The sequence below is a fragment of the Diadema setosum genome, chromosome 15 (genome assembly GCF_964275005.1).
Source record: "Diadema setosum chromosome 15, eeDiaSeto1, whole genome shotgun sequence".
Taxonomy (NCBI): Eukaryota; Metazoa; Echinodermata; class Echinoidea; order Diadematoida; family Diadematidae; genus Diadema; species Diadema setosum.
This window is the reverse complement of record NC_092699.1, coordinates 1864569-1878054: the sequence shown is the minus strand read 5'-3', so window position 1 is coordinate 1878054 and position 13486 is coordinate 1864569. Positions and strand designations below refer to the sequence as shown.

The following is a 13486-nucleotide window of genomic DNA, read 5'->3' as shown; positions in this document are numbered from 1 at the left end:
TGAAGTAGCATTTAGACGGTTTAATCATTGAGTGTTCTCAATATGAAATTTCATTGTATTTTGGGGGGACATACTGTACATGTACACTTGTACATGACATTACAGGAAGACGTAGTAGAGATCCTTGGAGATGGGCTTGCACAATTTGTATGATCAGAAGTAGCCTTGTTTCCTTTCGTAGGCTATAGAGCAGTACCTGTGGAACACTGAAAAAAAAACACTGAATCACGCAATTGAAAAACATTTCATCTATGATAATTTTCTTAATAGGAATAGTGAACTACAGTATTCTATTCAGTTGTGGGATGTGTTGATCTCCTTCTTTTATAACCCTTTGAAGAGTTCACAGTGTTCTCGGGATGGGGTGAATGGGAAGTGCGTGTTATAGAAAAAACTCTTCAGCGGGGTTAAGTGTTCCATAGTCTTTCGTTATGTTTAGGCACGTTTTCATTCTTCCGTTATTCGCTAAATTTCCATTTTACCGTATACTCCTTCTGCGTCTTCGTTTAGTGTCCTCGACTTTGTCTTCGTCTCATCTCTGAATTCAACCCAACTTTGTGTTTATACATGCAATTTTACTGTGTTTTGGGGAGAAACATCATTTTTTCCCCTCAAATATCATAGCTCTTTCTTTTTTGCCAGACTTTTCTGAATTACATTCGGTCCCACATGAATCAACTTAACTAACGAAAAGTGATAAAATAAATGTTTGTGACACTAGAATGTAAACTTGGCAATACATGTAACACTTTATATTTTCTGTAGATACTAATGGAAACACTGTAGGAGGCCCTCTACGGGTCGATCGTGACAGTCTTCAACTCGACGTCTTCATTCTTCCCTTCCACGCGGCTGTCGACGAGGGCGTAATCGACTGAGTTCTCCTTCTTCTTTCTCCGTCTCATCTCCGTCTCCCACTTCTTGTGCTTGAAGGCCAGGAAACAGACGAACGCGATGGAGAGGACTACGAAGATATTGGACAGGATGACGATGATGTGATCGACTCCTGGTCAGAAAAAAAAAAGAGACAAAGCTTTCAAATTAAAAGCCTCAGTGTGTTCAAGTTCAGCTCAGTTCACTTCATTTAATTTCTGCACACTGTTTTCCCTGCAATGTATAACAAAAAATAACATGTCATAAATCATATGAATTGTACCAAAGCATTCATACTATCGTGGGGCAGGATCGTATAAAGAAAACGTAAAGGTGGGGGGGGGGGACATACAACAATGCCAAATTAAATGTAAATTGTTTGGTAAGCATGGTAAGGAACAGATCAGATTGGGTGTAAAGAATATACCTATTTTGAATAGTTTTATAGCAAAACGAGCTAACTCCATTCTTTTTAAGTTGAGATATTTGTTATTAAAGCTGTTAAAAAAATCAAAGAACAAGATAAGAAAGATAGAACATGATAAGAAATTAAAGGATATCTTTAATCATAACTTCTAGAATATTCTTTGTTATGTCACAAGTGAGGTATTATTGCATAGGTTTTGCTCTATCCAATGATGGACTTGCGTTGAAATGTTTGAAAATGGCGCTAAACTCATTTTCCATTAAATCTCTTAAGAAATTATACAATATCATAAATGTAATTGGAAATGCAGCTTGACTAGGAAGATGTTCAAAGACAAACTTACGACACAATGAATGAAAATTATAACTCTTTTAACATCCCCATTCAAAAGCATAGTTAACATTAATAGATTCAGCAGAATTAAACAGAATGTTTATCATTAAAGGTTTTATTGAATTCAGATATTAAGTAAGGATGTTAACCAATCTTAAAGTCTCACAAGTTATCACCAAACAATGCACACAGTGGTATTACTAGCACACACAAAATGACATCACAAGTTTCACACTCACTTACAATATTATTTTCATCTTCTTTTAACATGAAAATATATGATTCAAAATGCATATCCTTCTTATCAAACTTTCCTCGAGTTCAAGAATGTTAGAAACATTGACTACATGTATTTTCGTAATAATAGTTAATGATAGTGAATGAGGCTAAAATGACATAGACTTACCGAACCCATCAAACCTTGTCTCCGGCATTGCTGTGACGTTGTGCACCAAGCTATCGTTTCCTGGCACGTAAGTCAGTGCGCCCTCATATGTTTGGTTTCCTATAGGGAAGTAGCATGCAATATTAGTACGTTCAAAGTTAGTATTAGTAAGTTACTACGATGTACACGGTTCAACTATAAGGGGTCAAACAATCAAGGCACAGAATTTGGCAAAAACTGTAATACCAGAAAGAACGTTACACAAAAAAAGAACAAGTTTCCTTTGTTTTGATTACGAATATTATTTCAGAATGACGATGCAGTTGACATGTGGCATCGTATTCTTATCATGTTATTGTTTATGCTTCTAACGGTTCCTACATTTTTAGATACAGGACAGTTTTTACTGCACTGATTTTCTTAATAGTGTTTTCGTGCTTGTATCACTGTGGTATGGTGCAAACTGCTTCACAAAGTGGAAAGATTACGCAATAGTGTTATAATTTCTGTCAGTACGTAAAGTTTACACAAGGGATACTTACATGGCTGCCTGCAAACACAGACCTCCTCCCCCACGAAAACAAAAATAAAAGAAAAAGAATGATAGTAATATTCCTATTTATAATGTTTGTTTTATGTTATAAGTGCTGTCTGGGGCAAATTATTTGTATAGGGCCCCATTTCTCTCTCTCTCTCTCTTCTTTCGATCTTTAAAATAACAACAACAACAATATTCCTCGAACAGTATCAAATTGCTGTGTTCACATTTGCAGTCGGACATGACGAGCAATGCCTTTTTTTTTTCTTCTTCTTCTATTTTTTTTTTTCTTTTTGAGGTCAGATCGCAGTGCGCCCTCTCCTGACTACTCCTGTCTCGGATGACAATCAATCTTTACCCATCGTCTTCGTCATCAAGCTTGTGATCTTCATCATGGGCGACGACTCCTGGGCCACGGAGGACGGCTGCAAGCTCACCGGCGATGTCGTACTCGACACGCTGGCTGCGAGTGCTTCGAGCAAGGGAGCGTGTGTGGAGTTCATGATTGCTGCCCTCTACGTCAACACATCGGAATTCAAGGATAAAGATTCCAAGTTCACAGGCAAGACTGTGGCAGTAGAGTTTCACCTAAGGTTGTATGTAACCCAATGGAAGACAATCTTTTGATGCGTGGTCTATTAGGGCCGTTAGTGTTCTTGTTGTTTTGTTTTCTGCCCTTCTGTGTAATGAAAAAACAAAAGTTTTTAAAAAGTCAATCGCTAAGAAAATGATGTGAAATGAATCAACCTGAAAATCGGTTGCTATAAAGTCTTGTCATAATTCTCGGTATCGCCAATGCGCAGAAAATTTCTGCACACGTTGAATAGATGCACTGTGGGATTCCTCAGTGCCCTTGTTCGCTTCCGGTTGTCTCACGCGAGTCGCAGTTCCTGTACAATTCAATGGAGTTATTTGTCTGCTTTTCCGTTGTTACCCCCCCCCCTTTCTTTTTCTTGGCTATAATTCAGTTTAAAAGAGTTGAAGGTTTCTAAGTTTTACTGATTTGCGGTCATTAGAATCATGATTCACTACTGCAAAGCTTCAGTGTGCTGGTTACATGATGGAAAGCGAAGAAATCTTCAACAAAAATACCTCTGGATAAAGACAGAGCATGATCTGAGTGCATGTGCAGGAAAAACCGGAGCAAGTTTGTCTCGTGAGCTATCCCATAATGCATCTAAAACGTTGCACTGCGCATGGCACCTAGGTATTGGCGATACCCAGAATTATACTCACAAAATTACATAGTTACATACAAACACGCTTAAACTCAAAGAGGTTTGATGACACAGATAAACAGTCAAGAAATGAATATTGACCTGCAGAGACGCAACTGCGAAGTAAAAAAAAAAAAAAAAAAAAAAAAAAAAAAAGCCAGGCCGCAGTAAAATAATAGTTTGTAACATACATGTACCACATTCTTGGCAGACGAACACATGATTATTCGTATCCAAGAACACATCATGAACTCTGACCTTCGCAGCTGTTCCTTCATAGGAAATTATCACAACCCACGCAGATGGTCCATTCCAGGTGTGTATAGGTAGAAGCATTAAAATACATTAGACAATATCAGAACAATTGTCATGGTATACAACTCAGCAAGTGAATTTAACTCAGTATCGACCCACCCCCTTTTATCATATTTATCCTTGAAGATATTTCGACTAATGAAATGCATTTAAGCTGGAACTTTTCTATAATAATCTATTGTCAACTGAAGACTAGAATCATTCTTCCTCAATAATAAAAATACTAACAAGATACGTTTACTTTAATCCATATGATCCTGCAGCACCGACCTCATTAAAGGATAAGTTCACCTTCATAAACATAAGGATTGAGAGAATGCAGCAATATTAGTAGAACACATCAGTGAAAGTTTGAGGAAAATTGGACAATCGATGCAAAAGTTATGAATTTTTAAAATTTTTGTCTTGGAACCACTGGATGAGGAGATTATTAAGGCTCGTGGTGTCATATCAGTACAACAGTATAAAGAAAATGTAAAGAAAATTCAATATATTTTCACTTTTTCGCATAATAAAAGAACAATTGACTTGCCTCTTTCTAAATGCAATGGGAATAATATTACCCATAACATTATGTCAGTAACGAGTCAAGGGAATGTGTATTTTTTTCAAAAGATGAAATTTTGTGAAATTCTCCTTACCATATTTTCCTTATACTGTTGTACGCATGTGACATCATACACTGCAGTATAGTCTTCTCATCTAGCGGTGACTGCACAAAAACTTACAAAAATTCATAACTTTTGAACGGATTGTCCGATTTTCCTCAAACTTTCAAAGATGTGTTCTACAAATATTGCTACATTCTCTCAATCCCTAAATGTTAATGAAGGAGAACTTGTCCTTTAATTCCGATGGGATATGGTTATGTTCAAACCAGTTGAACTTTGCCATAGTTCTCATAATGTCTTATCGCTGCTGGTGTGAATGAACCACTTCAAGTCTGAATGGTATCTCGTTAACTATCATGCTTGTGCGTAGACACTCCTTCAAAACAATTGATGAGTTGTGGAGGCTGATATCAGAAAACGACATATAAAGCCTCACTAATAACAGTCTGCACTTCGTTGATACACGTCCAGGAAAGAGTGAACTCGGTAATTACGATATTGTTAGACAAGAAAAGTTCAGCATAATTATCTATCAAATAAACGGACAGACTTGCTGGAAGGGATATCAAACACTGAAAGGAAACAGCCGGAATTCGGAAATGGCCCTTTGACTGAGGGAATGTGAACAGGTCAGTTCGATCGGCTGGCTATATTACTGGATGGGCAGATAACAAGGGTTAATGTCTTCACAAATGCGAACGAAGGAGGAATGATTTCACCAAAGAACCACAAAGATATGTGTTACATACATGCAAACTGTGACAGGCAGTCATTATGACTCTTACAAACAGATGAGGATAGGAACACCCACAAAACCTACAAAAATGCTACTATTGTCACCCACCAGTGCTGTGGATTTTTTTCGGTTTGTTAAGTTTCATCGATTTTTTTTTTTTTCACTTGGAATATTTTCATGCCTTGAAGTGCGCTTCTCTTTGCTATTGTGGCTATCCCCCCCCCCCCCTTCCCCCTTCAATTTAAAGTGCGTTTGATATTTACACTGGACAAAGGCATGTCTGGCCTGAATCAAAGATAATGATTTTATGATGAGTAAAGTGTGTGTTAAACAAAAAAAAAATCAACAAATGACAAAAATATACATGCATTTTTATACATGCTACATTACAGAATACATTTCTTCACGTTAGTTCTAGATTGATTCGAAAGAATCGGGGAGGATTTCAAAATCAAATTTAAAATCCGAATAATAAAGATTTTACGTATACATTACAAGCACATGACAAATTAAACTAGATACATCATCTCCAGTGGTAGTTAAATCAAAGCGCTGTCACATCCTCAATCTTTCTATTAAAAAAAAAAATGTTATAAAATCTCCATTAAGTTCGTCCGAGCCATCAAAGCCATAATCTAAAAGATATTTAACGGAATGATTTGGGGTTTCCGCTCAACATGGATCGCGATAAACGCGAAGATCTCGAATTCACGTGTTGACAACTCTTTACAACAACCTGAAAAATCGCGCACGAGAACTTTACTAGAGTAAAAACGTGAGACCAAAGTTGCTCGGTGCTTCTTCAACGTACGGTATCTATGTTATAAATGTTTCTGAGGTAACCTTTGGATAAGGAAACATAAATCTCTCCCCATTATCTTTCGTATGGAGCAATTACTGTATTTACACATGACGGTGCGCACATAGAGAATCCTGGCCGTGCACGTGTCATATTTGCAAACACTTGATTTCAATGACACTGAAGACGCATTTTAACAAAGCGATTACGCCAGTCAGCTTTTCTTTTCTTTTTTCTTTGTTTTTTTTTTTCTTTGTTTTTTTTTGCGGGGGGGGGGGGGGGTGGAGGGGGAAGGGAACTTAAATTACAACATTTTAGGTAGTTCCCGGACGATTGATTTTATCTTACCGTAACTTTGTTGAATGCAACTATGGTACATTTCGACTGCAACCAGCTGGTCATTTTGTTGTTATTTAAGGTAGTTTCACACCATACAAGTCATACATAATTAAAATGTGTTCCATCGGTGTGAGTAAATCCAGTAGCTACCGCACGCACGCACACACACACACACACACACGTGCACCCACACACTCGCATGCACACAGTTATACATATATTTATATAATATATTACACAATCAATGTGTGTAAATATTCAGTGTGCATGTGCACGACAGTCGTGTGTAAGCACATATACTATATTACTTGTTTCTCGAACTTGAAACTTCCTTTTCAGAATGGGGATAATAATGGTGAACTTGCTAATTAGAGGCGCTCTTATTAGCCTTGGAAAGATCAAGGTAGCTGTAATCAATGTCAGTAACCGTGACACCTGAATTAATTGTCTATTTTCTTGGTCTATCACTTAAGGTACGAATCGCTTCAGAGTGCCTTGACCTGCTGATACATGAGACTCCTTACGGTAACGCGAAAACGAGATCTAATTAACAGATAATCATACCGATAAATATATCGTTATGCGGTGAGTCACGGCAAATTTGAAATTACCAGTTCAGTTCCTTGTCGGAAAGAGCCCGACCTGTTAATGAAGATTAGTCCTTTTGGCAAATCCAGTCTGTCAAGTATAGCTGTTCAGGCCCTTAGCATACGATAGCCCAACGGTTCGGTCAAAATCAAACCCACAATAACTCTACAATTACACATCACCGATGGATATGCATACTCTTATACTGCAAACTTTTATTCCTAACTTAGCTGCGTATACGTCGAATCAAATAAATTATTAAGTAAAACAGTTAAATAAAACAATGATAATAATAATAATCATGATAATGATATTAACAGCAACATTAATAGCAAGAACAATATAATAATGATAAAAAGAAAAACCATGTAATGAAAATAAATGGAATGACACAATATCAGATTATTATCATAATTATCATTGTTATCACTATTGTCATATCTATAACTACTACAACTACTACTATTACTTAGTAATGTAGTAGAAGTTGTAGTAGCAGCAGTACTAGTAGTAGTAGTAGTAGAAGTGGTGACAGTATAGTAGTAGTAGTACAATTTGTTGTAGAAACATAATGATTATAGTACAATAATTCAGAATGTTCTTAGGCACACATTTACACACATAAGGTTACAAGAGGGGCATTTGAGGCAATATAAGAAAGTGTTTGAATAAGAACGCATCGGGCAGGATATAATGTACGATGTATTAACACACACAATGTTTATTGAACTTCATATTTGTGTGGTTATATGTTGATTGGCACTACATGACTCAGTTTATCCTGATTTGCTGCGTCACACGGTCACAGCAGATCCACAGCCACTCCGCAGATATCAGACATGACAGATTTTGCTTCAAGAGTTGGACATGTAGCAATAAGCTCTGTTTGCGAGCCTAATATTATCTGATACATGTTTTAGAATTAATGAGCATATACTACGCCATTCTGCATAAGAGTATAGGCATGAACATTACTTTTACACTCTGAAAAAAAAAAATCACACCTTGGCCTCGTTTGGATTGAAGAAGTCAAGAGATGACCTTATTGGGACTGACCAGGTTTACACCACATTTTGACTGACCGGCCTCGTTCGCACTGTTCTTTGCTTTCATCACTGGTAATTGGTCACATGTGGGTCAAACATTTTGAATGTTAAACGCGCGCGCAAAAAACAAACAAACAAACAAAGAAACAAACAGATAACAAACGAAAAAAAAATTCAACATCTATCTATAATAGCCGAGAAAACACATTCATTACTTTATACATAAAACACAATTAATGTTTCTAAAGATGCTAACTTTTTGAAAAAGAATAATAATAGAGATCACTATCAAGCACTGGAACTCTCTGAACGCAGAGCACAGGTTTTTAATGGTGTATCAGGTGCTACCACTATTGTTAGACTCTTTTCAGTTCATACACACATGACAATACTGAATGGGAGTGTGTCGTCAATAAGGATTCTTTGTACTACACGCTGCAAGAAGCGTGTATTCGTTTACGGTATCGTCTGTTGCAGTGAGCAAACAGATGATCGATATCGATAGTGCCTGCCATAGCGACCGCCAAGTATCGCACGTCCGCTTCCTTCTCTCGTGTACAGTCGTAGCGGGACGGAATGTTGACTCAGCGATTGTTCGATGACGGATCTCCGAACATTGTGGCATAATTCCTTGTGACATAGTGACTTGGTATAGAGATATGAAAATGTGAGGTTGTACTCATTAAATCTGAATCTTAGAGCTTTGGATCTGAGGAAAAAAAACAGCTGCGCTCTCAGTCATCACAAATAACGACTTGTTCTTAATTATCGCTATCATCATGGAAAAAGATAAGCAAAAAGATAAAAAGTGACAAAGAATACAATCGTGAGTGTTTGTGCAACATTGTTCTTTACTAGGGCTTAATGAAATAAAGCATAACTACGATAATGCGTTCGAGGCATGTGTTTGTGCGTTGTTTTTCATGACGAAACAAACTGATGTTTTGTCTGAAACATGGCCAGTGTTCCTATACCAGCAGTCTTTAGTTAAAAACATGAAGGTTGGGGGGGGGGGGTGAGGAGAAACCCTACACACATGATGCATGTGATACTTTGATTCCATGCAGCGCGTTTCTATTTTTGGCCGCCGACCGTTCACAATAGACGCATGTTCAACATAACCCCATTTTACGGCTTTGCGACTCGCATTATTTAAATACAATGTCGCATTAGATTAATTTCACCATTGTTCTGAATGTATACTAGGATACAATCTAATCCGACTCGTTTAAGGGTACAAATTCTAAGAATTCTAGCTCGTACCTGAGGTTAAAACCAACTTCCTGCCTCTATATTGCTGTGGTCATGTCTTGTTCTCCAACAGCTCTCGCTTGTGCGCAAAGTATCACGTAGTCCTACTTCACTTGTCAAGCAAGCTTCGTTAAATCGTTAAAGTTACTTCAAAGTGTGCAATGTACCGGAAAATCCTTGTTCGTCCTTGATATAAGACCTAGTGGACAATGACCACTATCACTACTGAAGGTTGTAAATACAACCAAGGGGTAGTATTAAGCCGGCCTCCTTCCGATCGACTCCAGTCCGGAATAATTATCACTTCATCCTCAGCCTCGAAGGCACCGCTCCCGTGGATTGCATCCTTAAACCCTCTGTGCCAATGAGTCAATGTGCACAAATTTCACACACAGACTTATAGGCAACAAAATTAATGTGGCACGCAGAGAGTTAAGAGTATGACGTGTGCCTTGTTGTGATCAGGATAACAACATAATAAAAGGATTCGTGGCTGGTTTACCTTACAATCTGAGTTATCAAGGTTTTAGTTGAGTAATCAGTGCAGAATTATCACAGCATAATGTACACAAACGTGGCAAAAAGACCACAACAGGGCGATAAAGAGTGAAAAAGGCACGCCACATATAGCAGACCTGGATAGATCCATTGGTCATCTTTGATAACCGAGCATCCCTCACTAAAGCAGCATCGCCTAAGCATCTCTCCCATTCGTTCTTACGTTACAGGGATTTTGAGAATTTCCATTTATTGTAATGATGATAGGTACTAAGTATAATACAAAAATGTGATAATACACATCGATAAATTCGGAAAACGTGATCATGGCACATAATTATTATGATAACTTTCCATAACGTCAACATAACATGCAGCTTAAGTTTTGCTCTCTAAAACAATTTTCATTGTTTTTGTATAACCCTTTTCTTTTTAAATTTTTGAACAATACTTCGCTTCATCCGGTGAGAGAGGACGTAATCACAGACAGGATTCTTTTTTCGTTTTCCTTCTTTTTTTTCTTTGGCCGTGAGAATCTCTCACCTTCATGACATTAAATGTCACAATATCATGTTCTTTGCGGTAATGATTTAACAGCATCACGAGCTCCAGGTACAACACATCCGCGACGCTAGCTGGCAGGAAAACGGATAATCCAAAGGGAACATCCTTTTTTTTTTCTTTTTTCTTTTTTTGGTGGGGGGGGGGGCTGACATTGAGCGGATATCATGGGGGAGGGGGGGGGGTCCAGAAATTACTTTAGAAAAATAATGACATTATCCGTCAGAAGAGGTTGTTTCAGTTCAACCTCTAGGAAAAGTACGAGAGAAGTGTTTGTTTTGTTTATTTATCTGACTGCGAATTTTTGGAAAACCTTGAACTACACATTTGGTTTCTGTGAGAGTGTTACTAGTATAATGATATCATAATTATAATGTGTTTCTCTGTGTGTTTTTCCTTGCCTTTGAACAGAGTACAATATTAATTCTTAAACCAGTTCTTACCGTTTTGAATTTCAACCATCTAACAGTGAATGCATGATTTTTTTTTCTCGCGTTGTTCCAGCAATGTGATAAAAAGTAAAAGACGATTTAAATTCCTTCTTCATTTTTTTTTCATCTTCTAGAAAGCATGAAATTCTCGTCTGTGCTTCCTACCCACATTAAAAACGAACACATCTTCACACAAACACGCCGAGTGAACATCATCTTGTTGTTTTTTTTTTTAATTCATAAGACATTACCTCATTAAGCTGCTATGACGTCTTTGCACTGAATGTGCAATCAAAGACTGTGTATTCCCTTTACCAGCAAATGTCAATGAATGTGTGGCCCATTTTATCTCTTAAAGAGCATCTGAGGGTAAAGTTGGTTGAATATTGCAGAAAATGTTATTCAGTCGCTAAGTGCTCGAAAGTTATCAAGAATAGTCAGTGATCCAAGATATGAGGGAACTTCTTCATTTTTCTCTCGTTTTTCGTGTTTGATGGAAATGCTTTCTTCTTGTTGTTAGGTCATAGATGTATGAATCATGTAAAGATAAAATAGCGCCGACGTGGACTATGACATCACTCATCTACAAAGTCAAAAAAGAGAGGACATTAAGATATGGGGGAAAAAAAGCTCGAGGCAAGACATTGAAATGATCTTCACGATCTATGTCTGTATTACTCCATCACATTTTCTCCTGCTCTCAAAGTATTGTAATTGTCATTATGTTGCGTTTATTTTGGACGCTTGAAAACTATGTGGTCATTAAGTTGAAGAGGAAATCATTTTACAAATCTATCACAACATTACGTTTTGATTAAAATTGTATATTGTGAGGAGGAAAATCCTCCGAGCTCTGACCAAAATAATTATTTACGCACAACTTGTTAATACAATACACCCAATGACACTGTTGAACATAATTATTTTTTGGTATATACAAGGGTGCATGCCAGCTACTGTAGGCCCTATTACAGGAGTTCTCATGCATGACCACTGGGAGACTGTACTGATGGTAAATCAAATAAATATTCCATGAACTTTTTCTTTTTCTTCTTCTCCTTCTCCTTCTTCTTTTTCTAGAAGCGATAGGGAAGATTTTACGTACACTTTAGGATAGTTTATTTCATACTGCATTATTACCTTTGGTCATATTTCTAGTGAATATGATTCCCTGCATTCTAACATTTTCGGTAAACTTTAATCTGATGTTATGTTAATCATTTTTTCTCAACTGTGTACATTCAATAGGAAATTGCTTCATAGGAAATTGCTTCATAGGAAATTGCTTCAATAGGAAATTGCTTCATACGGTTTTTTTTTAATTTATATATTTTCTATCTCATATGAACATTGATTTTGCAATCCATAATCATTATCCCGACACTCTGCACAATTTGTTTTCATTGTATTCCTAATCGGAGTGCAGAAATAAAACTGAAGTGGACTGATTTACCGTACGGATTGTGCGTAGACACAGGACAGCTGATACCATGCTGGCAATACAAACTGTCTTCTACACTAAGACGGATCCCAGTTCATTTGTTAACCACTTGACTGCTTGCAGGCTATTATGCACACTGTACCCCTGGGTGCTGATGCATGATAATGCATACAGTGTGTATATCATACCATGCCTTTCAAAAGGAAAACATTTGGCCAAGATTGTATCGCTAAAATACGAAATAGTGAGACATCATCCTCTCCTTCTGATCCCTCCACAGATCGTTCACTGAGGGCAGCTTCACTTCTGTCATCAAAACACTTCTTCCCACGTGACTGTAGGTCGCCATTTTGAATTGAGACTCTATGGAAACTTTCACCTTGGAGATTTAATCTAGGCTATCTATTCATACATTCGATGAATATGTATAACATAAACGTCACTTATCCTAATATAACTTCTGATTCAATGGACATTGTATGATACCTTCGTGTTCGTTATCTTTGGTATTAACGCCAACACGTTTTAGATGAAAATAAAATACTGAGAAAGTGAACACATTAGGAGTATGATTTGTCGGTTATGTGACGATTCTTTCTTCGTCTGCTTCAAGACTTGTGTTGTACTTGACATGGCTTTATATCCCCTTGGTGAATAGTTCCCCCTTTAGTAGACGTCAAGCTATGAAACCCATCACATCTTAACTCATCCACCGATTTATCTTGCAAACAGACTTTGCTTTCCAGTCAAGGTGTTAAAATGAAGTGAACAGACATAATCATGATGATAGAGTGAAGGCAATGTTCTATTTTTTAACGATGTAGAGGGATACGTGTCGGAAACGACACGGGCGTATATTGTTAAAATGGCACTCGCATAGATGACAGTCATCTTATCAGCGGCGTGAAAACAGAGAGTGCAGCAAAAACCCGAAGAGAAACGAACCTTGACTTACCACATGAACACACGCAGCTGGGAAGTGAGAAAGCTAATCCACTGGGAAAAGGTACGTACCTGAAAACCTCAAGATGTTCCCTGACCGAGTCAAGAATAGGTCGTTGGAGTAATTTTATAGCATTGAATCATGTCTATACTCC

The 13486-nt window shown here is 37.4% G+C and overlaps 1 protein-coding gene across 1 annotated transcript; it reads right to left on the bottom strand.

Annotated features, from left to right (window-relative positions):
• Positions 1-320: 320 nt before the first annotated feature.
• On the bottom strand, positions 321-13486 carry LOC140238946 (uncharacterized). Its single transcript, XM_072318843.1, has 4 exons — positions 13345-13486; positions 2915-3235; positions 2040-2138; positions 321-1006 (listed from the first exon to the last, which is right to left on the bottom strand). Exons 2-4 carry the CDS (start codon positions 3057-3059, stop codon positions 795-797), a joined length of 456 nt encoding a protein of 151 aa, XP_072174944.1. The 5' UTR covers positions 3060-3235; positions 13345-13486; the 3' UTR covers positions 321-794.